The sequence below is a fragment of the Balaenoptera ricei genome, chromosome 2 (assembly GCF_028023285.1).
Source record: "Balaenoptera ricei isolate mBalRic1 chromosome 2, mBalRic1.hap2, whole genome shotgun sequence".
Classification (NCBI taxonomy): domain Eukaryota; kingdom Metazoa; phylum Chordata; class Mammalia; order Artiodactyla; family Balaenopteridae; genus Balaenoptera; species Balaenoptera ricei.
The window spans coordinates 39,977,010-40,003,764 of NC_082640.1; the positions used below are offsets into that span (position 1 = coordinate 39,977,010).

General features: G+C 47.0%; 1 protein-coding gene across 4 annotated transcripts in view; it reads left to right on the plus strand.

The window, feature by feature from the left end:
• NTRK3 (neurotrophic receptor tyrosine kinase 3) overlaps window positions 1-26,755 on the plus strand; it is a 371,411-nt gene that overhangs the window by 308,999 nt on the left and 35,657 nt on the right. For all 4 annotated transcript variants that reach the window (XR_009500737.1, XM_059912520.1, XM_059912521.1 and 1 more), the window contains 3 exons: window positions 9,189-9,319; window positions 16,126-16,298; window positions 19,318-19,561. Coding sequence is in view for 3 of the 4 variants with exons in the window: in XM_059912520.1 (XP_059768503.1) it covers window positions 9,189-9,319; window positions 16,126-16,298; window positions 19,318-19,561 (548 nt within the window). In the remaining variant the exon portion in view is untranslated. The remainder of the gene's footprint in view (window positions 1-9,188; window positions 9,320-16,125; window positions 16,299-19,317; window positions 19,562-26,755) is intronic.

A 26,755-nucleotide genomic window follows, 5' to 3' on the forward strand; every position in this document is an offset into this window, starting at 1 on the left:
TTCCTGTGTGAAGGTGCAGGGCTTCATGGTGCCCTGCCATCTATGTCTTGGCCCAGAGCTCCTGAGCTGGAAGGAGCAACCCTGAATATTGGGAAACCATGTTTGCTGCGGGAAACCATGACATCACCAGCTGCACTTGGGGGCGAGAGTTAGATGCCAGGGGTGGGAGGCTGAGGCAGCGTCCCTGCACTGATGCTGGAGGAGAAGGGCCTCTGGGGAGGCTGAGATGCAGAATGAACCCCTTGTATGGGCATTTCGAGTGAGAGTTTGACACTATCAAGTTGGAAAGGGAACATCCAGAAGAGAGGGGGAGGAAGTGGGAAGCTGGGCAAGTTGTTGGAGGGACAGATTCCCAGTCGGAGCCTGAGCTTCGTCTTTCAGCACCTAACTTCTCAATTCCAGATGCTCTCCTTGGGGAGTTCTTTTGCTTTTTCCTCTTGGCTCGGGCCGTCCACGCTTAATGAGAGCCAGAGGGGTCCTCTCGCCATGGGAAGAGCTGACACGGCATGGAGACGAAGGAAGTGGGTAGGAAAGGATGGGCTTGGTTAGGGAGGCTGATGTCAGGGGCCCCGTGATGCCAGTAAGTGTCTGAGCTCCTGGTGACTGAGCTCCGAGGGGTAGCACCTGGGGGCAGAAACACATCTGAACTTTAGCCTCACTCACTGAACTTCTTGTGTCAGGAAACGTGAGCTGGAAATCACCCCAGAACAGACAGTCCTCTGCTGATCCTCTCTCTTCACTGCTTCCAGAAACAGCAGGGTGTCTTGTTTATTTATTCATCTTGGTGGGAACACGGTGTCTTGCAGCCCTAGACCGCTACCTCTAGCCTAAGGATGCACATGTGCCCTGGAGCAGAGACCTGGTGTTTGCGGAGCTTCGGCAGACGCAGACCTGCAGGGTCTCTTTGCTCAGAAGTCTGCAGTGCCAGAGACTGAGAGGTAGGATGTGGGTCTCAGAACTGTCTTGGTTCCATGTGATTCTGGTTCCTGGGGCCAGTCTTGGAGCCAGCACATAAATAAGTTTGCTCTTGGAACTTTCTGGTTCCTTTCCCATTCTCACTCATCTTTCTTTTCTTTTTACTACTTCCTCGGCTTCCCTTCTTCCTCCCTCTTGGTAGTGTTTTTCTTGCTAAAGTCTCTAGCAGCGCCCTGGAGGTGTTTTTTGGTTCATTCATTCATTCATTCATTCAATATTTAGTGAGTACCTACTGTGTATTGGGCCCTGTGCTGGACCCAATCTACAAAGTCAATAACACAGGATATTGCCCTTTTGATTTTAACATCTGCTAGCACCCTTCAGAGCCCCTTTGCAAAGTCATCAAACTGAAAATAACGTGGGGTGTGGCATTCAGTGAGAAGAGCCTTGGGATGGGACATGGGCTGGCCTGCAGAAACATCAGGGTCTTAGACAAACAATCCACCATGGGGCAGCGACAGCAACAGACAATGCTGGTGTTCCTTCAACCTGGAATCCTTTTCCACGTCCTTGTTACCTCCATTTGGTTAGTAAGTGGGGACTAATTTAAAAATCTATACCTCCAAGAGAAATTCTGCAGAGTTCTTCTGTTGGCTCTCTAGACTTGGAAATGTCTTCTCTTGGAAAATCCTTGACATGAACCCAGGAGGTCCTCTTGTTTTCCTAGTCCGTAAATCAACCAGGGATTGCTTTGCAAGAGCAGTTACTGGGACAGTACAGCCATGCTCTGTTCTTCTGTCCAGGTGGAGAACTGGCTGGGTTGACTGCAGACCACAACAAAGGGTCGGTAGCTGGCTGGGAAGGCACATTTACCTGTCATGCTCTTATATGGTACAAAAGGGGAAGTTAGTTCCACTTGTCCTGCCACGCATGGGCATGATGCAAGACGCAGCCAGTTGGGCCAGGAGAAGGGGCTAGGGTAGGTCTGTGATGGCAGGCGGATATTCCCACCACTAGCAAAGGCAGGGGTCCTGCCCTCTCGGCAGTCACCTTCCCCCTCCAAGATTCAGAGCTGGCCTTCTATCTGCCTCCTGCCGCTTCAAAAACCCACAGCTGGAGCTCCGGGAATGTTATTCTTTTCCATTTAAAGACATTCCTTTTCGTGTGTAATTAAATGTGTGGTATTGCATTAATGTTTTCTTTTGAGCATTTTTGGCAGCCTGAGACCCTGGGTTCTGGCTAGTGCAAAGAAAACACACACTTCTCAGAGATCCTCCCTTCCTCTCCCTGTTCCCTCTTCCACCCTTTCCTGCCAAGAATCTCCCTCCTCCTTTGCACACAGCTGCTCTCAGGACTCACCTTGTAATGCGCGAGCCTCCGAGGCTGTGGAGACCCTCTGTTCTTCTACGGGGCATTGGGGTCTCGGATTTCTGCCTTCTGGCACCACCCTCATCTCCAGAAGGCATCCTCACTGCTCACCTGGACCTCAGGTGGTGACGACCAAGGGTGGCAGGAGTGGGTTCCATTGGAAGAAAATCTCTGTTCTTTTTTTTTTTCTGTTCATCTTTATTGGAGTATAATTGATTTACAATGTTGTGTTAGTTTCTGCTGTACAACAAAGTGAATCAGCTCTATGTATACATATATCTCCATATCCCCTCCTTCTTGAGCCTCCCACCCACCCTCCCTATCCGACCCCTCTAGGTCATCACAAAGCATGAGCTGATCTCCCTGTGCTATGCGGCTGCTTCCCACTAGCCATCCATTTTACATTTGGTAGTGTATATATGTCAGTGCTACTCTTTCACTCCGTCCCAGCTTCCCCTCCCCTCCCCCCCTCCCCCGTGTCCTCAAGTCCATTCTCTACGTCTGCATCTTTATTCCTGCCCTGCCACTAGGTTCGTCAGTACCGGTTTTTTTTTAGATTCCGTATATGTGCGTTAGCATACGGTATTTATTTTTCTCTTTCCGACTTACTTCACCATGTATGACAGACTCTAGGTCCACCCACCTCATTACAAATAACTCAATTTCGTTCCTTTTTATGGCTGAATATATAGATGTGAAATCAGCGCCTCTGTCTGGGGTACGAGTTACAGAGGTGAGGGGGCTGTGACAGAAGGATGGGCTCGGTGGCAACGGTCTGCTTATACCAGAGTTTAGAGTCTGGTGGGCCACTTCTAACAGCTGGGTGATCTTGGGCAATTAGTTCATCACCTTGAACTTCAACTTCCTCATCTGTAGCGCTTGGGTAGCAATGCGCTGTGTTTAAGAGAGTTGTGAAGAAGAGGTGTTACTGAGCGCGGTGCCGGGCACAGGGTAAGTGCTCAGTCAATGGCAGTTATTTTTATTATTAATAAGGACACAAAGGGGTAACAATGAGCTAAAAGAGACAAGTGCAGAGTGAGATAGAGTTGATGGGGGAAAGATCTGAGGGGTCTTAGCAAGGGGCCTAGGCACCAATTAGGAGCTGGGTATTACAATGGGCTGGGGAAGAAGGTAAGCCAGGGTGGTTAGGAAAACCCATCAAGGCTCAGCTAAGAGAACTCATGGCCAGCCCCTGGGAGTGCTGGGAGGACTGCTTCTGCATCCCCTAGGCGACAGCCTTCAGGGAAGGACAATCTCAGTGCTGCATGGATACTTGGCCTCCTAGGACAATAATTAGCCAAAGCACCGAGGTGGCCAATGAATTTCTCTTCAGGAATTTTGAGTGTGACTGAGGGAGCGTGCTGGCTTTGGGGGACTGACTTTCCTGTTGACATAGAGCAGAGTCAGGATCACCATTATTTATAACTGCCAAGCCTGGGAAATCTGTGTTTTCTCTGTTGATCAATAGCAATCTTTAGTAGGTGGCTGTCTCTGCCTTTGGTGTCTTTATTCCACTGTCTGACAAACCTCCCGCAAACTATTCTGGACCTGAAGGAGGAGGAGGTTGGACATCGTGGTGGCAGGCTCAGAGGGGCTGCCAGTGACCCCCGGAGTCACTGTTGGCTCCCCACCACCCCCATGCAACCTCATGTCATTTTATTTCAGGAGAATATCACCACCCTTCTCCAAGTTTCTTTCCAGGCCACTATTTTGTTCACAGGTAGATTGAGCTTTTAGTTAAAAGCAAAATCTTGCAGAAAGGAAGGAGACATACTGTTGTTAAATGTCCATTATGTTTCAGATATTTTCTATTATCTTTTACCTAAAATTTTTATATCAGTCCCCTTAACAACTCTGCCAAGTAGATATTGAAGGTTTCCATTCTACACATAAGGAACCAGAGCCTGAGGGTGGGTAAGGCACAGTTAGTGGCAGGGTCAGGATGAAAATACCTGTCTCTTTTCCCAAGGTCTCACTCTTTCAGCAACATCATGTTTTTCCCTGGGTTTTATGCTTCTTCTTCATCCCTGGTCTGCAGGGATGAGTAAGTAGTTTATGGCTGCCGTACCCCCATTTTCCTAGAACACAGAGGTGAAGCTGACAGTGGTCACCTGTGTCTTGGGCCACATCTATGACCAGTGGGTCTCTGCAGGTCACACTAAGTATTGCAGAAAACCTCTACCTGCCAGGATGAGGCAGCCCAGGTGAGCAGATTAAGGACGAGGGTGTAACCATAGCCTGCCTGCCGACTTCTCAGGGCCCCAAGGTCTTTTGCACAGAGGTGGCTGGTGACCTCCTTGGATTAGTGATTCTACCCTAAGTCAAGCTTTCTCCACGCCTAGAGGACCTCCCCAAAGTGAATCCCACACAGATGGAATGAGTATCTTGGTCCCCAGTATAGAGAAAAATTTGTGGTGCAGTAGCCATTTCATAGAAATCCCCAGTCTGTGTTTGTCTGAGGAATCGATTAGCTGTCCTATGGGAACAGAAAGCTGTACAGGTGGCTTCCTCTGGGGGAATCCAGTGGTGGCTCTCCCGAAAAAAGGAGTTAGGGAAGAGCCAGGCCAGAAGAGGTCAGGAACCCTTTCCATTTCCCAAGAACACTCCTTACTGTATGCCAGCCCCTTGCTCTCTCCAGCAGCCCCCTCAGTGCCGGAGGCTGGGAGGTCTTCCCACGGCCTGTGCTGTGTATCCTCCTCTCTCCTCCTCCCCTGCCCGTGTCCCGACGTCTGAGCCTTGTGACCCAGACTCTGCTGAGCTGGCCAGCCAGGCAGGAAAAGGAGATTGATGCCCTTGCCTCCTAGGAAAATCCATCACTTTGTGGCCTGTGGGTCAGATGGCTTCACCAGAGGCAGCTCTGAGCAACACACAAGAAAGGCCCCAATAGACATACGGACGTCAGAAATGAAAACGGCTCATTCCCGCCACTCCCCAGAGGCCTGAACAGTCAGTGCCCTTTCCTCCCACACTCTTTCCCCACCCACACCCTCCTCCCCGGGGCCTCTTGGGTGGGTGGGTGGGGGCTCTTACCCTTTCCCTTGGGAAGATGTTGCAGCAGGGTCCAGGGATGGACAGGGTTCGAGAAGTCAGGCAGGAGTAGAGGAAGGGGGAAGACAGAGGGTTGAGCTTCTGTGGACTGATGGTCTTGGTGGCCACAAAGTGGGGGAGGACAGAGGAATGGCAGCCCCGGGTAACAGAAAGCACACAGGCTCAGGAGCCAGAAAAAAAAGAGTGAGTCCTATGGCCACATTTTAGTTTCGCAAACTTTGGAAAGTTACCCGCCTCCCCCCACCCCCGCCTCCATTTTCTCATCTGCGAAAGGGGTACAATCACACATACCTCCCAGGGTTAGCGTGAGAATGGAATGTTGAACAAATAATAGGATTGGGCACAAATTAATCCCCTTTACCTGTGTCTTCCTATTTAGGTTCAGGGAAAGAAGCTGCTCGAATGGTGCTTTGGAGTCTAGAGTCTTGTTGGTACATGGGGTTCTCCACATGGAAGTGATTTGCTTTATGCGTTTGGCCCTAATCCAGCCTCTCTGTGCTGAAGCCGAAGCTCCCAGGTTACCTTGTGGAGTTCTTATCCCTATGGCTGGGAGGAAGTTCTCTCCTGGGGGGGGGGGGGGATTTATGGTGGGATGGAGTCTGTTTTGATTTTCCCTTCCTTCTGCTGCCCCTTCTCAGATCTCACCACCCCATCCGTGGGCTTAGCTCCGGTATTGGTCTCAAAATACTTCTCCCTGCAGACAAATTGAGTGAGGCCCAGCGATTTCATTCTGAGCCACTGGGCGTTTCCACGTCTCTGAAAGAGATCCATTTGCAGACTGGGGGCAGACACTTTGGTCCGTGGCTGGTTCTGCTTCGTGCTTGCAGAGAGCAGACGAGCGTCCAGCATCATGGTCACCTGCCCCCTGACACATTCAAGGACCACAGCTGTCAAAGCTCTGACCTCCTGAAGCTGGGGTTTGGCAGCTGCCCCCAGGCTCTTAACTCCTGGGATGTGGAGGGAGGGTCGAGGAAAGGCCCCCTGTATGCGGCTGCCACGTGACTTTTCTGAACCTTTCAAGGCTTGTGATTCCTGCTGCCGAGGGAGGGAGAGGAGATGGAGGGTTCTGAGACGTGACCCAGGCACAGCAGCTGGAAAACGGAGCCCCACTCTCCTTAGAGGTCCTCCCTGCTCATTCTGGACTCAGGGCGGCTGAGAGTCAGAAGTTCTGGGTGGTGGGGGGAGCTGGTGACGTCACCCAGCCCAGAGTTGGACTTAGGGACCCAGGAACATATATAGCTCTGTAGCTCTGCCTTTGTAGAGGTGTGTCCAGAATGTAAGAAATCAAGAGAGGCGTGATCTCCATTGTGAGGACGAGGGATTGAGGCTCTGAGAGGGGGCTTGACTCCGCCTAGGCCACACGGGTAAGTCCGGGATTGCAGGCCTCCTCCTGGTCTTTGAGTGGTGATGCATGTCTCACGTACCTGTGGCTGTGGCACTTGTTGAGGCCAAGCTGTTAAAGTGAACATAGGTCATCGGCTGGCTAATTCCTCGCCCCACTCATGTCAGCCTGTTCCAGCGGTTCTTAAAGAGGGGTTGCCGGACCAGCAGTATCAACATCACCTGGGAACTTGTTAGAAAAGGCAAATTCATAGGGCTCAACCTGGACCTCCTGAACAGAAAGCTCTGGGCGAAGGCCCCAGTGATCAGTTTTCATAAGCCCTCTAGGTGATTTTGATTTTTGTCCTATCGCAATGTCGTGGGAGGCTGGGGTTGGGGAGGGGTCAGGGACCAAAGGGAACTCTTCCTCAAGTGGCCTGGCTATTCTGGTCTGTCCTGATGCTCTGGATTCGAGCCCCATCTCAACCCAGTTGGCGATTCCTGACTTGGCCCTCATTTTCCCCTCTTGTAAAATAATATCAATAATGGTGAAAACACACACCATTTCAGACGACTTGAAGGTTTACCAACTTTTACATAGAATAGCTCTTGTAGTAGGTAAGTAGATCTTGTATTATCCTCCCACACCCATTTTACAGATAAGGAAACTGAGACTCCAGATGTTTTGTGAGGTGGGCCAGCCCATAGTGGGGGAGGATCCAGGTCCTGAGCCAGGTGCCCTTGACTTTCTATCCCTGACTGAACCCAGCGGGCTCAGAGGCGCGGGCATGGCCCTATAAATCTGCCATCCCATCTCCACTGAGGCTGCGTCAGAATGCTCATCTCGCAGGAACCCATCAGTAGTCACCTGGGAATGACTGTGCAGTGATGAGCAGGTGGCCTCCCTGGAGAGGTCCTGACATCCCATTTTCTCTCGGTGCGAGACCCTTAGCCTCCCCTTCAAGGCCAACAAATGCCATTCCTCAGAGGGCTAGGGCAGAGCAGCAGAGGGTGTGAAAAGGGAACCGATTTCTAATTCCCTTGTTGTAAAGATGGGGGCGAAGCCCTGCAGCAAGTGGCAGCTCCCTGGCAGCCCCGTGGCCTGGGAGCCTGCAGGTCTGTCTTGCTGGGAAGAGAGAATAATGGTCTGTAAATGCTTCCGCCCACAGATCCTGGCCAGCAGGTCATCTGGGACATGGCAGGCCTACCAATAATTCTGATAGAAAAAAAACAAGATTTGTGTAGTCTATTATGAGAAGAATCCCCTGGCCAACCAAAACACTAACCACGGCCCTGCAGTCACACCCCTCTGTCCCTGTAATGTGTTCTCTTGCTCTTGGGGACAGTCTGCCATGGTCCTCTGTCCTCAACTTTTATTTTTTTGACAAGGTCATTTGAGACAACCCTCTTTCCTGGCTCTGCGATGCTCTTCATAATGTGAATACAGGTATTTAATGGGCTGCTGCCTGTTGAACGATTAATGGAAAGGTCGGTGAGTAATCTCTGGCTCACTCCCCTCCTCACCAGCCCACTTCTTGTACAATTCCTTCGAAGCATTCTTTCCAAATAGGTGGGAGGGTTGAGGTCACATCTTTGCTTTCTCCTGGCAGGCAGACTTTAATTAGGTTGCTAAATTAGCCAAGGCCGTGGTAGCCCTTCTCTTTGCACAGAGCCTGGTTCTGGGGAGGTCTCTGGACTTGATTTTGTGATTTCGTTGTTTTTTATCTCTCACAGGAGAGGGACTTGTCAAGTAGAGGCTTCCCCCAGATAACTGTAACTCCCACTTAGTGGTCTCTATCACGAACCAGACACTGTGCTAGGAGCACTGTAGTCGTTATGTTATAACAAGAGCCAGTGTGGTGTGTCCGTGTGTGTGTGTGTGTGCACATGTGTGTCGGGGGGGAAGGCACTGGGCCAAACTGTCATATGAATTATCTCATTTAATCTTCCCAAGAATTCAGAGAGTAAGGTATTGGTGTTAATTACATTTTACAGATGAGAAAACTGAGGCCCTGGGATGAAATAACTTCCCGAAGCTCAAAAACTAACAGGGAGAGGGAACCAAGGTTCAAACTCGATTCTTGACTACTCAGTGCAGTCCATGGACCCACAGCCCACAGACATCCCCTGAGAGTTTATTAGCGATGCAGATTCTCAGAGCCACTTGAATCAGGACTTGCACGATGCCCAGGGGATTCTCATGCACAGTAATTGTTGAGACTGCTGTATACTCTCTCCAGCAACTATAGCTGATTATGCCGGAATCCTGGGTGTTAACGATTACTGACTCTGGTTTAGAGAGGTGTGGGGCTAGTCGGGGACAGAGCTGAGATTTCATTCTGGGTGGGACTCTCAAACCACCATGCGATGCCTGTTTTCACACCCAAGGTAAGGTGCTAGAGCTTGCCTGTCCCTGTCATGGACTCAAAAGCAGAACTTCCTGCTCTAGACCCCTGTGCTCCCCTGTCCCCCTGAACCTCCAAGGAGGACAAGTGCCTGGGACTGACTTGGCTGCTGTCCTCTGTCCCCTCCTGCAGATGTGCAGCACATTAAAAGGAGAGACATCGTGTTGAAGCGAGAACTGGGCGAGGGAGCCTTTGGAAAGGTCTTCCTGGCCGAGTGCTACAACCTCAGCCCCACCAAGGACAAGATGCTCGTGGCCGTGAAGGTAATTCTCAGAGGCATGTGGGCCCCAGGAAGGAAGAGGAGTGGCTGGGGTCAGGTGGGAGGGAAAGAGAGACTCACTCCATTCTGGAAGATGGTATCAACCAATGTTATCAGATGCAATCAAGATGGTATAAACTAACGTAATCAGATGCCCTTGCTCCAAGGTCAATGAAGTTTCCTTAGGACCCAAATCAACTTCCTTTGGCTTCGGAGGTCAAGAGCTGTAGCGCATAAGGGGGATGTGCCCGCGGTGCAGCCGGAGGGACAAGTTATGCCTTTGATGGGCCCTGGTTTTATTCTGGAGGCCCTGGGCTCACCGCTGTCCCCAGCTGGCCCTCCTCCCACCTCAGTGACTTTGCAGGATGTGCTGCCCGTGCCCAGAAAGTCATTTGACCATTTCTCGGGAGTACAATTGCATGAGGGGCGGGTAGCTCACAGAGGCCCTGGGAGCCACTGCTGAAGTCAGCAGACGTCCCTGGGAATAGGAGATGGGCTGGGGGGTCAGGTGCTGAGCACAGGGAGGACAGCGAGTGAGGCTGGAGGACATTCTTAGGTAGCCCGTGGGATCCAGGTTCAGCCCGCAAGGGGCAGCGTGCTTGAGGGTTCCTGCCTTCTGGTAGCTGCTTAGATGGGTCCGTTAACCACAGGGCTTTGGTATTGCTGAGCCAGCCCTGCAGATTTGCAGTTGGAGCTGAATTGCTTGGGGCAGGAGAGAAGGAACTTTGCTACTACCAGTTACCCTTCTCCAGCAGGGAGCAGCTTCTCTGTCAGTGTTAGACAAATCTTTGAACACGACTGGCACAGACAAGGGTCAAGTAGCCTCGCTGAGGCACCCACAGGTCTGGAGTGTGGAGTGGCCTCTGTGGGAGTGGGTGTAGGGAGCAGGCCTCTGAGGCCAGCGTGAATTCTGTGCGATGTTCTGGGCTGGGAGCAGGAGATACCTCCTTCCCCACGAGGACTCTCACCTGGGCCTCAAAAGGTCCATCCTTAGCACTGAGCGCTCATGACCGAGCCACCTCTTGATGGCAGTTGCATATTTCTGAGACTCTGGGGTCTCTGTATTCACAGTTTGTTGTGTCTGCAGCGGGTAAGTGCCCTCCATGGATGCAGGCTACAGGCATAGGGTAGGAATCAGAGAGCTGGGTGGGTGCCTGGCCATCACTGATTAGCTCTGTGACCCTGTGCAAGATGCTTAACCTCTCTGAGCCTCAGTTTCCTTCTCTGTATAATAGGAGATATAATATCTCCTCTTTAAAATTTTGGTGATTAAATTACATAACATATGAAAAATGTTTAGTACACTGCTTGGGACACAGTAAATGCTTAGTAAAGACTCATTGCTATTTGTTTTTATCAACATCATTATTCTTGATGTTGATATTATCCAATGTGCTTAGACACACGACATATGACCTGCTGAGCTTGCATGGACCGTCTAGAACAGGGGTTGCCAAACTTCTTCTATACGAGGCCAGATAGTAAAAATTTTAGGTTTTGAGGACCATACACTATTCATTACAGCTACTCAACCTTACCCATGTAGAGGGAAAGCAGCCTAAACCATACATAAATGAATGGCAGTGCTGGCTGTCTTCCAATACTTTTTCTTTTTTCAGAAGTGGGCATTGTCTGTTGACCTCTGCTCTAGAAAATAAATAAGGAACTAGCGTATTGCCCCATAAGAGGCTAATGCTTATTATTGCTGGATATGCTGTGAGTAAACTTGCTCAGTGTGTCTCCATAGACATGAGATGGTCAGATGAGTGAGGGTATCTTTAAACAGTTTGGACCAGGGATGTGGAAAGCTTTCTAATTTTGTCCCTAAACTTAGAATCTACCCTGCCCTAAAAATTTTAATTTATAGGATGACACTAATCGACTGCATGTTCCAGCATCCATCTGGGGACTGGTGGATGAACTGAATATTTTTGTGCTTTGAGCAGAAAATGAAATGATGGCCTAAACCCTGGGGAACGTTTCCCGCTGAGTGGTCTGACGTTAAGGGGCAGTACCCAGATTGGGTAATGCAGAAAATGTGTTTCTGTTGTCACCCCTTTAAAAGGGTTTCCTTTCCTCCTTTTTGGTCTGGGAACCTTGAGAAGATGAAAGTTCTGGGATTTTACACCGTTTGCCTCCCAATGGATCCGCCCAGCGACCAACCTCTGGAGGAGATGCTTGTCTTCTCTGGAGAACAGCCAAGAAATGGTGTTTCCTGCTTCTCATCCTCTTTAGATTGTATTCCTTTTTGCAGGCTTCTTCCTCTTGAGTTTGTTCTCAAGTTGATGCAGGGTAATTATGGACTTCCAGAGAACACATCCAAGTATAACCCCAAATTAAGTTTTCCCACAGTTGTGGTTTTTAAAGCAAGATTTTTTTGCCCAGCAGTTGCTATGGTGGAAACAAAGAGCCGAAATCCCAGCCTCTGTTCTGAAGACACTTGCAGTCTGTTGGGGAGACACGAGAATACCCATGAAACAAATGCAGAGCAGGACAAGACAGAGTGTAATTTGTATATATGTGTAGTGTAAGAGTGACATTAAAAGCATGTAATTCATGATATTTTTAAATAGGTGGTGCAACTTTTAAATAGTTATTTGACAAATAATACACTTGCTCAAGAGTCTCCTCTGACAGACAAATAACTGATAAGACTATGAGAAAGGTGTCCAGCCTAATTAATCATCAGAAATATGCAAATTGAACCATAATGAGATACCACTGTATACCAAGCAGAATGGCTAAATAGCAATGACTAAACCAAGTGCTGACAAGGATATGGAGCAATTGCCACTTTCATACTCTGGTGGAAATATAAAGTGGTCTAATTGTTTTGAAAAACAGCTTGGTTATTTTAGAACATTGGCATCTGTGTGACCCAGCACTTGCACTCTAGGTCTAGACCTGACAGCTATGTATCTATCTGTCTGTCTGTCTGTCTATCTATCTATCTCTATCTATCTTTCCACGAAGAAATGTGTTTAAGAATGTTCATAAGCATTCTTTATAACAGCCAAAAGCTGCAAACAACCCCAGTGTCCATCAGTAGCAGCTTGGATAAATAAATGTGGTATATTCATTCAGTGAGAAACTTTTCAACAAGGAAAATGAATGAACTACAGCTGCATGCAACAACTTGGAAAAACCTCAAAAACACAGTGTTGAATGAAAAAAGACAGATATAGAAATATACATATATTTTATATATATATAGCACTATATGTATGATTCCACTTATTTAAAATTCAAAAAATAAGTAAAACTAAGCTCTAGTGTTTATGCATGTGTGTATCTCTGCACATGTACTAAAATGGGTTTTAGTATATTAGTAAAATCTGACGCTAAACATCCGCTGAAATATCTCCGCCCCAATAAAAGAAAAGGAAAATGGAAAGCAGCAAAACCCCTAGACTGGAAATGATGATGTGAAGTGACTCTGAAGGAGATGGCAGCTGTTGAGAAATTTGAATGTTCTTGCCATCTAGACTGCTTCTCCCCCATCTGACTAAACAGCCCCACTGAAACCCAGGGTTGTGAGTGGACATGAGACCTAATGTACATAAAGGGGAGACTAGAAAGGGCAATGTCTTCAGACTTTGGGGGAAAAAGAAGGAGATGAGAAGGGAAAATTCCAGATCTCCTCTTTGCTCTATGGATACCACTGGAAGGGCCTGGACACAACCTCCCTGGCTTAGAGACTCCTTGGCAAACCCTGTCTTCCTGCACCAACAGTTGGCAGCGGTGAGGAGCACCCATTCCATCCCATGCCACCGGCTGGTGACCCATTTTGAAGTTTCCCGGCTCCGAAGAGGTTGAGCATGGACTCCGCTGAGAGGTGCACGAGAGTCTCTGGGCTGATTTTCCTTCTCAAGATTCTTTTCCTGGCATCTCTGTCCCACTTGCATCGATCCCTGGGGACCTGGGCCACTTGCAGCTCTGGACCCCAGTTGCCACAATAGACCCCTTGCCAATTACATAGGAACTTCAGGTTTAACCCAAGAGCTGGAAAGCCCATCATAAAGGTAGAGAGAGAATGGGCAGGAGAAGGGGTGTGGAAAGACCAAAAGAGACAGCAGTTGCTTTGTGCCCCATCTCCCAAATGAGGAACTGAACTCCTATCTGCTCTGCAGAGTAGGATGCCAGCCCTGGGAATGATGGCTGGGACTGCTCGAGAGCTGAGAATGGAAATATCCAACGGCTGCCGCTGGCAGCTGGACTGTGCGAGAGAATGATTTACAGAGATGGAGAGAGGCCATTCGGCTGGCCCCAAATTTGATCTACTTTTCCCTCTCATAAATCCAGTGTTCACATAAATCTCTATATTCTCATCCCACCCATGCTGGGTTCCTTTTTTTTTTTTTTTTTTCTTTCCTTTTTATTCTTCATGAAAATAAATAAATCACTGGCAGTCATCCTATACCCATGCCCCAGCCCATGAAGCTGAGGAGTTGGGTCACCGAGAGGCTCCCTCTCACCGTGAGTCTCTGCCTTCTTCCACCCACAGAAAGAAGGCTTTGCAGACATCTTTGTTCTGGTTGGATGTGGACACACGGTAGCCTATGCCTTTATTATCGGGTAGATTTTCTGAGAAGGCAGCCAGAGATGAAGCGGAAAGCACATGAGATCAGAGCTGGTAAAAATCAGTAATGGACCAGTGGCCCTCCCACTTTCCTTCTGGCCTTGGCCTGCCCTCTAGGCCTGGTATCCTTGCTGGGCCCAGCCATTCTGCTGGCTGCCCACACCCCTCACCTCTCCTGACCCTCTCCTCTGCCCTTTCACATCTTTTAACTTCCTTGCCCACCATTCCCCTGAGGACCTGACCAGTGACTAATTCATCTAATAAATTAATTCAAGCAGGTATGCTGGACAGGAATGTATCCTGGGCTCCACACTCAAGCTATTACTTCTTTCATGATCTTTGGCAAATCGTTTCCCTGTTCTGGGCCTCAGGTTTCTCACCTGTAAGATGGGAAAACTGTATTAGACAGCTTCCAACATTTTGGTCAAGAGTAGAATCATTTAATCCAACACTTTTTTGGTGAAACCTCCAAATTTTGAAAAGAATGAAAGGTGGTGCTTGTTGAAGTTGGAGTGGGCCTTGATCGCTGGCTGAGACACCATGGCTCTAGAGGCACTGCCATTGAACTTGGTGACACCAAGAAACCCAGCCAAGAGATTACTGTGGTATAATTAAACTCTAGCTTCTGTCATTTAAGTTGTATGAATGTGTCCTGATCCCCAGACAGGGCTGAGCCTCAGTTTTTCCAACACCAGAAATGAGCAGGTGGAAACATGATATCTAGGGCCCTTTCAAAGCTATGAGTCCACCATCTCTAATGTATGCTAATGACTGATGGAGGTTTGATGGGCCCCTTAGATACAATTTTTGCACATTCACATTCCTGCAGTGCTGTAAGCCAAGGCAGCCCCGTGGATTTCAGCTAATGGGGATTGCAGTGGCAAGAGGAAGATCTCTGGCTAGGGAGGCTTCTCAAGAGTAGCATAATTTACAGGGGAGCTTAGTCTGCCTAAATAACCAGAAAAGGCCAGATACTTGGCAGAGGGAATGCAAACCAATCACGTCTAGATTTTCACTACCCTGAACATGGTGTGTAAACTTCACACCCATTCCTTCATTGCCTCGTGTCTTGTCCTTTGAGGTTACTAAACTGTGTCATTTGAAGCAAGTAGATGTTTGGCTCCATTTGCCTTCTGACCTCATGGGGAGGATGGGGAAGGCTGAAGACCTATGTGAGCTCAACTATCCAGGCTGCTCCTCCTGTAGAAATGGCCCTCCCCTTCACAGTTCATCATTCACCATGACCAACATGGCTGTGTTGGTCATTGCTGGGCTCTATTCAAGGTCCTGTTCAAGGACCCTTGCAGGTGGTCTGGTCTCACCCTCCCCTTCTGCTCTACAAAGTCCACCTTCACTGACACCCCCTTTTAAACATTGCTCTTCCATTTATCTTCCTGGGTCCCAGGGCAAGTGGCTTGGTCTGGTGCTTCTCCCTCACACCAGGTCTCCCACTCCCACAGGGGCCAAGTTGTGACATTTCTGTGGCCACCAGATGCCCACCATCCCATCCTACCCTGGGACTTTGTGATACTTTACCAGGTCCTGGTCCTGGGTGGGTCCTAAGCCTTCGGCCCATTAACTGCTGTTCCCACAGCTGTAGTCCCAGTTACACCCCAATACTTCCTTCAGCCCCCTAAAGGAGGACACAGGTGCCTTCTAGAAGCCAAAGTGTTCATGTTTCTCTGCAAATATACACTTTTTCATAATCGAAAATCAAGAAATAGAAAGAGCAAGGAAACTTAATTACATTGTCAGCCTGATTTCAGATGGGCTGTGAGCATAGGCTAATTTACAAAGATAAAGCAATTGGGGCAGTGGTTCCCCCACTGTTTATTTTAGCTGTGAGACCATTCTTTGGGGAAATCTTTGGGGCACGGGCCTTTGTCAGGCCTTCCACCTTCCAGCTCTCTCCCTCCGCCACTCACACTGATCTCTGAGGAAGCCTAGGGCTCTGAGATGAGCAAAGTTGGAAATAACTGGCTGGTGGATGGGATGGGACGTGGGTGTCAGAAAGTTGGTTTCTGTTTCTACAAGGTTCAAAATGCTGAAGGAAGCAGGAGTCAGGTCTGGCTATTGTGCTTTAGCCTCATGGTCTTTAAAGGTCGATTAAGATCTTACTTGTTGGGAATCAGCGTTGTCTTTATTATGGGCACCAGCTTTCTTCCCAGGAGGGGAACAGACAAACCTCTGCCCTCTAGCTGCTAAAAACCAGTGTCCCGTGTTGTTTCCAGGCCCTGAAGGATCCCACCCTGGCGGCCAGGAAGGATTTCCAGAGGGAAGCTGAACTGCTCACCAACCTGCAGCACGAGCACATTGTCAAGTTCTACGGGGTGTGTGGTGATGGGGACCCCCTCATCATGGTCTTTGAGTACATGAAGCACGGAGATCTGAACAAGTTTCTCAGGTAAGCGAGGATGTCCATCCCCGCCCCTAACCCCCAACCGAACCCCTGGGGTTCTCTTGGGAGCCGGAAGCCCTATCGCTCCTCTGAACACTTCAGTCTGGAGATTAGAAATGAAAACAACCTTTCATTCTTCTACATTACCTCCTGAGCAGTTGGATATAGGCCTTTGCCCCTGATTTCTAGGGGGGGAAGTTGAGGATGCTATGAAAAGTAACCTGTACTCTTCTTCCTGATTCTAAGGTAGACTAAGAACAAAGGCAGTGTCTGAAATGGGTCCAAGGAGGGAGATCAGAGGACCTGCCACTTCCAGCTTTAAGATTCTAGGGCCAGCCCTTCCCCTGATGCCGTGAATAGCTTTGTGACTCTGCGCCTTATGTTCTCACTAGCAAAGTGAGGCTAGCACCTTCCACACCTCCTGAAAACCTTTTTGTCAGAGACTTTTTGATGATGAATAAGAAGGTACAAGGTTACAAACTCACTGGGAGACAGAGATGGTTGAATCCAAGGGCAGATTTTCCCCCAGATAAATTTAGAACTGCGCTATCCAGTATAGTAACCATAAATGGCTATTTAAATTTAAATTTACAATAAATACATTTAAATAAAATTTAAAAATTCCTCTGTCTCACTAGCCACACTTCAAGTACTCAATAGCCACATGTGGCTAGTGGCTACCATATTGGACAGTGCGGTATAGAACATGTCCATTAATAGAAAGTCCTGTTGGCTAGCACTGTTCTAGAAGGATTGGATTTTTTGTAAGAAGGGTTTCCACAAGCCTGGAGCAAGATCATCTGGATTTTGAGGGGCTCCTGATGGAACTTTTAAGAGACTGAGACCCCAAGCAGAAGTTCTGGATGGAGTTACAGTGGGGTTTGGGGAGATGTGAAATGTAGAGAAGTTAGCATCTCACTGATAGAGCAGAGGTAGCACTTCTCTGCCTCTCATACCTGTTACCTCCAAGTAGTGCCCAGATGTGGAAGAAGCAGGCATGTGTGAGGGTCTGTGGAATCCAGGGTCCCAGGAAGCACATTGAATACTCGGGCCCTGGACGCTTTTAGGGTGTGGTTCCACTGCTGAGAATGAGATTTCCAGAGCTCAAATGTGGGTTATGGTAAACTCTAGCACACTCCCCAAAACTTGATGAGCATCTCCTTGAAGTGGGACATTCAATTGAGTACTGTGGGGTTTTGAGGAGGGAATGGAAAGCAGGGTTGGTAGCAGGTTTCCAAAATTGGCCCTAGAGGAATTGGAAAGTACCTGTAGGCTTTTCTAAACTTCCTGAACTTGGTTTCACAGTGAAATGTACTCCTTTCCTGAAGAATTGAGTCCTTAGCATAAGACAGACTTGGGTTCGTATTCTGAATATGTCTTAGTGATGTAACCTGGAGCAAGTTACTAACCCTTCATTCTCTCTCCTGGAAAATGAGACTATTCATAACTGCTTCACGTGTTTGTTGTTATGAGTATTCAATGACTATATTTGTATAAGGCCTGGACAAGTTTCCCATGTAGCTAGGTGTTCAGTCAATGGTAGTTACGATTAAAGGTATTACAATTATTATTTTATCAGAACTGTGAACCATGGTAGTTTCTAATACGGGCAGCATCCTTTCTCAGGACTCGGGATCTTCCTCTTCCTGTGCTTCCATTTCCCTGAGGTCAGAGGGACATGGTCCATTTTCCATCAAGCCCTCCCCATAGATTCAGTGGTGCCTTCAGCCCCACGTGCCACCAGCAAGGCTAAAGAGAGGTCCTGAGTGCCACTCCGTACCACTGTCATGCCCGCTCTAAGGGAACAGGAAGAAAAAGGAAAAGAGAACAGAAGGCCCTTCCCGCTCTTGCATCTCCCAGTTGGTGCGCTTTAGGGGTAGGCTGCAGCATACTCTCCTGGCAGGCGGGAATGCGGCTTGTCTGCTGAGCCCTCTTCCTTGTGAGCTGATGTGGTAGTTCTCCTTTGGAGGCATGAGGTAGGCAGAGCCCACAGGAGATGATAAAATGAACGTGTTATATTTAACGGCACCTTTCAGTGGAAACTGGAGAAGCAGTAAAACAGGCTGAGGTCTCATTGTACACCAGGGCTCCTTGGCTCACAACTTCATAAATAAGGGCCCTGGGTGTGGTTACAGCTGACTGGGCTTTCTAGAGAAAAGAGTGAGCACTAAAAGTGACTGATATGACAGGGCAAGGTGTTAGGATAACAAATCTGGGCCATGATTTGGGATGGAGCAGGTGCTGTGGCTCTCCAGGTCTCTGCCTCAGGGTCACAGGGTCTCTTCATCCCATCTTGCCATTAACAGAAGTTACCCAATCCTAGACAGTGTGGGGGAGAGGTTAGGAGGTAGACTGAAGAGCGTTGCTACTCAAAAGATGGACTGTATCAGCCCTGGAAGCATCGGCACTGGGAAATGCAAATGAATGAGCTCTGCCTAGCCAATCAGAATCGTAGGGGCCCAGGAATTGTATTTAACAAGCCCTCTGGAAGCTTAACGTTCAAAACTCTCTTCCAGAGCCACATGTCACCCATGTGGCCACTGTGGGACCTCTGTGACGTTGACCAAGTGATCTGATCATTTCGTGCCTCAGTTTCCTTATCTTCAAAATTGGGGTGGGAAGATTGAGTGAATTAATATATAACATTTAAGATACTTAGAGCAGTGTGTGGAACATAGTAAGGGCTGTGTAAGAGTTAATTGTTTTATTAATTATTGTGTAGTAGACATCAAGAACCTGGGAAGCCCCTGGATAACCATAACATATTCAAAAGAGTAGGTTCATTCCCTGATTCGTTAAAGCATGTCTGCTGTCATCTTAGTTGGGAATCTGGTTGTAGAGTTTGACCATATCCATACTCACAGAATATAATTTTGGGTAGATAGAAGGAGTCCATAAGTAGACTGAGAAGAGATTTCATTCATTTCTGTGGTGCATTCCAGAGAACAGGAACTCAAGAAGACATTTCCCCTTGATCTCCTTAATTCTCTCTGCCCCCTCTCTTCTCCCCCTATACCCCCCACAGGGCCCATGGGCCAGACGCAATGATCCTTGTGGACGGGCAGCCACGCCAGGCAAAAGGAGAGCTGGGGCTCTCCCAAATGCTCCACATTGCCAGTCAGATTGCCTCTGGCATGGTGTACCTGGCCTCCCAGCATTTCGTGCACCGGGACCTGGCCACCAGGAACTGCCTGGTTGGAGCCAACCTGCTGGTGAAGATCGGAGACTTCGGCATGTCCAGAGATGTCTACAGCACCGATTACTACAGGGTGAGGTGGCTTCTCCAGATGCAGCAATCCGTGCCAGAGCTAGTGCCTTCTCACATGTCTTTGTCATTGTCCATTAACCCTGTTACTCCGGAGCACACATATACACATCTGTGCCCAGATATACACTTGATGCGTATCCTTTGGCCACTCCTGCATCTCAACATACCTGTCAATCATTCTCTGGATAGCTCACTCCTCCCTTCCACCTGGATAGGGATATGACTGTATCCTTACATGGCAATGACATATGCACTGTGTTCTTACTTCCATCAATACTCATTCTTCATGCAAACAGATACATACACACACACACACACACACACACACACACACACAAACACATAGATATATATATCCCCAAATGCACACATGGACAAGCTCAACTTGGTGCTACATTTTAACATCTTTCAACTCAGTTCCCTATCCAGCCTCACCCACGACACATTTTATTCTTTAACATTATTTGATGAGCTTATAGGCTTGTTTTCATAGGTAGATCTTGATAAGAAGTCAGAACCCAACATAAAGTAGCAAAAATGGTTAACGTAATGCTGAGCAGAATTATCCAAATGACGTAGGAAAGATGAGGGAAGGAAGCAGGTTCTCATTGCCAACTTTGGAGAGAGGTACATGTGGGCCTTAGGAAAAGCTTTTTGATTGTGAGAGGAGATATCACGTTCAATTTTACCTCTATAAAAGTGTCTACTTTATATTAATAGGTGTCTTATTTTGCTCCCCTTTGTATTTGGGAATCATCTTCCCATGGATCAGAGAGTGGTTCTGACAATGTTATTATTGCCAGGGAAAGGACGGGTGGGCATGAGTGGCATTTATTCCCAAAAGGAGAAATATGGGTGCAACCTGTATACAGAGATAGGATAACTTCTGCAAGTTGATTGGGAGGCAGATGCCTCAAATATATGGGAGATTTACTTTGGGGTCTTTGAATGGGTAAGGAATTTGGATGGTGTAGAAGGAGAGGGTGGGGCAATGTTTTGGAGGTTGAGAGGCATGGCAGCCATTTCCCTCATCTTCATCTTCTTTGTACAGAATGAATGATCATATTGTGAATCAAAGGACCTAGATACATGTCTTTTTGGCCTGAGCACGGTGGGTCAGGAGGCTGGGGGTTTGGGGTTGGCATCTGTAAATCAACTCTGTCTGGATGCTCTTGATGGCTTTGCCTAAACAACATTGCCCAGATGTTATAAGGGATCACTCAAGACACTTTATTTTAGCCATAACCTGGAGAAAAATGGAATATTTGAGAAATTCCTTTTGTGGCTAAAAATGGACGAGTTCATGGTACAACCAAAAGATGGCAGATGATAGACCATCATGAGAATATGAAGCAAAGTAGACCAAACAGTAGCGAAGGTAGAAAGTCTGCAGAAAACTGGGCAGTTTCTCTAGCTACCTGCCCAGTCCAACATCCCTAGATATGGAAAAAGGAGCATGATGTAGCAGTAGGCACAGACTGATGGGCAGGGCAGACCTGCCAGGAAATATCAAAGTGGAGTCTTTCTTTCGCATCTAGACCAATTTTTTTTTCAGTCATTTCCAAGAGAGGCATCGGTGTGGTTACTAAGGGCCCATGGGTCATAGATTTCTTGAGTCTAGCTGGAGCTGGCACCGTTTAATTGCTTCTGCACTCTGCGTAATGGGGTTTGCTGGCCTGTCTGGCTGAGCTCAGATTTATGTCGGTGTTGATAAAAGCAAGGGTTGGATCATTGTTTTTCTGTGTGAGGCAGATGTTTGATTATACCAGTCTGGTCTCCACTGGCTTTACCAGGGTGTTGGGAAACAATATCTGACCAGAATGTGTGCAAACTCAACTTTAAGCTTGCTTCAAGGAGTGCAGTTAATATTTCTTGATTTTGATTTAAAAGAGAGAAGAAAAAAAAGATTACATCTCCAAACGATCCTGCTGTGCCCTGACTTGAGCAGTTGTGAACCGTTGCTTTTTGTACCTGGGAGAGCTACAAGGAGTAAATCCATCTCATTTCTGTGGGCTACAGGGCAGATTGGAATTCAAGGAAGGGAGAGTGAGGTGGGAAAATGTTCACATACCAGGTATCCGCAGTTCCCTTTTCATGAGTTCTAAGCCAGGTATAAGCAGAGGCCAGCTGGCTTGAAAATGTGTGTCTTTGGTCCCAAGGAAGTATAAAATAAAAAAAGGATAGCTGGGACTTCCCCGGCAGTCCAGTGGTTAAGACTCTGCCTTCCAATGCAGGAAGCGTGGGTTCGATCCCTGGTCAAGGAACTAAGATCCCACATGCCATGGGGTGCAGCCAAAAACTTTAAAAAAAAACAAAAACAAAAACGGATAGCTATTGCAGTAAAAACACAATGCACCATCAGAGAACTGCATATCCACTCCTGGTGGGTAGATATTATACTCTGCATATTCAAAGAGCAGCTTGTGTCATATCTTCATGTTCAGTACAGGTGCTCACAAGGTCCTCATGTGTACACAAACCCTCCCCCTCCCTCACCTTCTGTAAAACAAAAGGCAGAAGTAGACTTGCCTGAGGTCATATCAGTAATAAACTGTGAAGTCTTATTATCCGTATTGGAAGACATCAAGGTGACAAGGGAGTTCTGTATTTGGGCCCAATGTTACCTATGTTCACATCCTAACACTACCATTAACAGCCATGGGACCTCAATGTGCTTTCCTGAAACCTCTATTTAATTTCCCCGTTTTTCAAATGAGGACAAACATGGTCTCTCAATCAGGCTATTTTTGATGTTAAGCAAGTTGATCTGTGTAAAGAGCCTGGAATACACTACTTACTGAATAAACTATTGTTTATTTTCCTTAGTCCCCTTCACACCCAAGGCAGGAGAACCTCAGGGATAATCTTATTTCCACATGTAATTCTTGGGTCAGAGAGAAGGACCTCCTGACCACTGGAAAATAAACTGGGATCGTGTAGCTGCCCCAAAGGAGCAGTGTCTTTATGTTGACCACCTCTGGAAAATTTCCTTCACAAGGTTTCAACTTAAATAGAAATACTGGGTCATCAGTACTTGCCTGTTCTTCTGGTCTGTGTTTATATGGTCTTGCTCATGAATCTTAGCGCTAAGTCCATGTTCAGGTGATTTATGAAAGATTTTTTTTGTTTGGTACACCGGCTGAGACTGGGGGAATGCAGTGATTTATTAGATAGCAAGAACGCTGAAGGATTCTCTCTGCAAGCTGACACCCGGGACAGGTTTGCACCTCTCAGCTACCATACATTACTGAAATCTGTTGGGCCTAGGAGTTTGCTGATTTCTGGTACCTAACACAGCTAAATGCAGATAATTCAGGCGTGTGTGTGTGTGTGTGTGTGTGTGTGTGTGTGTGTGTGTGTGTGCGCTCATCTGCCCAGTGTAGATTCCAGGGTGTGTATAGGAGGGCAGAGGTGGAGATAAACTCCTCCTTCTATTCTTTCCTTTTTAATTTTTTAAAACAAAGAGGTGTCATCTGACTCATGCACAGGTGATATGAAAATGATGTACAAAGGTGAACTGCCTAATTTCCTGTTACATATTTACAGAGAGAAAACAAACATCTCTGCACCAGAGTGAGTGCCAGAGCGATTTGTTCTCGCTTCTTAAGACTATGCCCCATGACAGATCCCTTTTCCTTGTATGGGTCACTGACTCATATGCTTCTGAGACTGCCTTTAACCTGGCTTTGACAAGGGTGGGGTTTTGGTACCATTATATCTTTCTCAGAATATCAGACAACACTAAGAGTTTAGGGCTCAAATCTGGAATTAAAGAAAGTCCTGAAGAAGAGGAGGTTGGGATTCCAGAATAGAAATGTTTTCAGATGTTTTGATTTGGAGGGGAGGTGGAATGCTGATACAGGAAGAATGGGGGTGGAAGAGATTGGTGCTCTGATCTTACTGATCCAGAGGGCCAGGAGTGCACCTTCCTCTTCACTCTGCGGTTCTCCGTGCCCGGCACAGGACCTAGAACTTGGCAGACACCCTATAAAAATATGAACAAATGCATGAAAGAATGAATGAAGTCAGCATGGGAATTCAGAGTTAGGCAGGAAGTGGATTAGGCCAGACCAAGAGGAGCCTGAACAGGCATCACTTTTGCGGAGGGGCTTCCATGCCCTGCAGGGCCAAGCATCGGGATCCCTTCAATAGGCTCCCCAGTTAAGATCTAGGGCAGATCTTATGTGTTCCAGCTACACCTAATGGTGACAGAGGTGACAACCAGAATGGTAGCAGCAGAGAATCAGTGGATGAATAACTCTGCTCTTGAATCCCATCTGATTCTCCTGTCTCCTGGAGCTCCCTGCTTGATCATGTAAGCCCTCACACCAAAACCAGCTGAAGGAGACATGCTCATTTTACACATGCTGATTGTGGGGCTTTGCACTTTTTCACCAGCCTCTTAGCGCTCTACTGGGGAAGGAGGAGGGTCTTCTGAAATCTTCCAGGTCAGATATTATTGGCCTCCATTTTATAGTTAAGCCTTGGAGAGGGTTGGTGATGTGTTCAAGACCTTGAGATTCTCCAGCAACAAGTCAGTGTTAGAGCCTTTATACAGCCTTAGGATGAGTGATCCACTTTGTACATTTGCTAAACTTGTCCATGCTGGTTTATTTCCCCTTGTGCCAAATCCCCTAGCCATTGAGAAGGTCCATGTGCTGGGGACAGGATTCAATACAATTCCCTGACTATGTGCAAGGATGAAGAGAATGCGATCTGTATTCCCAAGGAAATGAAATTTTCATAGGGAATATAAAACAGGATGAAAATGTGTAATTCCACCGTAACACAATAGGGTTACCAATTTCAAAAGCCCATCCAATTAGAGGGATGATTTGGGTCTTGAGGCAGTCAGTGGGTTGAATTTTAGGAGGAATAAAGATAGCTTTGAAATAGGCAAACCAGGAGAGTGATCTGGAACAGTGTGTCACTCAACCAGCCAAACCTGAGGATACATGAAAGATGCATGGAAAGATGTTTGTAAAGGAAGGATGGGAACACTATGGCGGCTCTTGAAAGGCCAACCGTTCTGACGTGGGTAGCTGAAGGACAGTCATGGGAAGTTTGTCATCTGTTTTAGTGTAAATGAGGCTCTGTGAGGACCAGTCATCAGGCAGTGGCTTGTAGGAGAGACGGCTGGGACCCGAGGCCACTAAAGCCATGGCAATGGTCCAGGGAAGAGACAATAAGGCTGTTTGCTGTAGGGTTAGCAGTGGAGTGTGGAAGAGAAGCCATCGGAATTCGTGAGGCTGGGAACTCAAAGCCTCTATCCGTTTTGTATTGTAACCTTGAAAAAGAATAACAGTGAAATGGAGGGTCGGGATGGATTTTTTTACAAATGCATCTTTTAGGCCACCGAGTCCATTCTGCATCCCTAGAGTGTTAAAAACAGATGAACAAATGCCAAATCATTCAATTTTAAAGAAACATGAAGCTGGAAGGAGCCTTAAATGTCATCTATTTCACCCCTGTGGCCCCAGGCAGAACAGCTTCAAAATCATTCCCGACAGATGGTTTGCTTGCTCTATTCCGGTGCATCTCCCGGGATTCCACTGGCTCCCCCTTATTCCTTCCAGCTGTGGCAAAGGGAAGCTATCATTAGTGAGAGATTTGTCTATATTTTTCTTTCTAATTCATAACACCCTTTAGAAGTGGGAAGTTCTCAGTTATGTCTAGCCAGAATTTTACCTGCCGCAAAATAAGTCTATATTGTCCTATATCCTTAGAGGAGATAAACACAGTTTATATTATAAAACAGACATTATAACACTCAGGAAAACGTGAAGAAGATGCTCAGTGAGACCAAAATAGGTAATTGGTTGTGTTTTATTTGCCGGAGGGGAATCAATGGGATATAAATATCTCCCTCCCTTGACATGCCAAAAAAATAATATCCTCTTTCTGAGAGCAGTTTCCAGGGGTCTCCTAAATTTGGTTTCACTTCCCTGTAATATTGAAATCTAGTTGTTTCCTTTTGTCGGTGACAGTGGTGCAGGCATGGGATAGATGCTATCGTAGTCAGCCTGATCTCCGTGGGGACAGATATTGCGGAAAAATAAGGACAGGGAGAATCCTCATCAGAAAGTTTCAAGAACTTGAGGCATGTTTATACTGGAACCTAACCTCAAGAAAGGAGAGGAGAAGGCAGCAGGGTGTTGATTCACTTTATCTTTCTCTGCTCCTGTGGACGGTGAGGATAGCAGCCTCTTTATAACTTGACAGTGGCGAGTATTATAACAGACCCGGTTTGGGGTCCTCAAGTATAAAGAGCTTTTTTTTTTTTTAATGGCGAACTGAATATATAACCTATAAAGATACATAAATTTCCATACAAATATCTTCTCTACGAGCTGTAATTAAGATATTTGCATGTAAAGAGAACGGTATGTTCCCTTGACTTCCTCCTAGTAGAGGATTGTATTTCTCTCCTAATCCTCAAAGCCCAGGACTTTGTGATCTGAGTCTAAACAGGAGGAGGAGAAGGAGGACTGGGTCAACATAGCATTTGATATTCAGAATTTTAAGCACAGTTTTTACTCCCGGTTGTTTATTTTTTAAGTTTAGCCAGTCCCACAGGACAAAGCTGAGGTGGGGATGGGGAGAACCCAAGAGAAAATGGGCAAAGTACCCACTAATTTTGGAGTCCAGCAGATAGATATTCCTTTGAATCCTGAGCTTCTGCTTATGAGCTATGTGACCTTAGGAAATTTTCTTAACTTCTCTAAGCCTTAGATCCTCATCTGAAAAAAAAAAAAAAATGAGAACAATTTCTTCTTTTGTGTGGGTTTAATAAGATAATGTATGCAAATTGCCTGGTACCTATTAGGCACTCAATAGATGGTAGTTATTATTCTATGTAAATGAATAAGGTAGAAATTATATACAGATCTTCCTCGGCTTATGATGGGGTCACTTCCTGATAAACCCATTGTAAGTTGAAAATATCCTAAGTCAAAGAGGCATTTAATACACCTAAGCTACTGAACATCATGGCTTAGCCTCACCTACCTTAAACGTGCTCAGAACACTTACATTAGCCTACACTTGGACAAAATCATCTAACACAAAACGTATTTTATAATAAAGTATTGAATGTCTCATATAATTTATTGACTACTGTACTGAAAGTGAAAAATAGAAGGGTCGTGTTGGTATAGAATAGTTGTAAGTGTGTGGGTTGTGATCTCATGGCTGA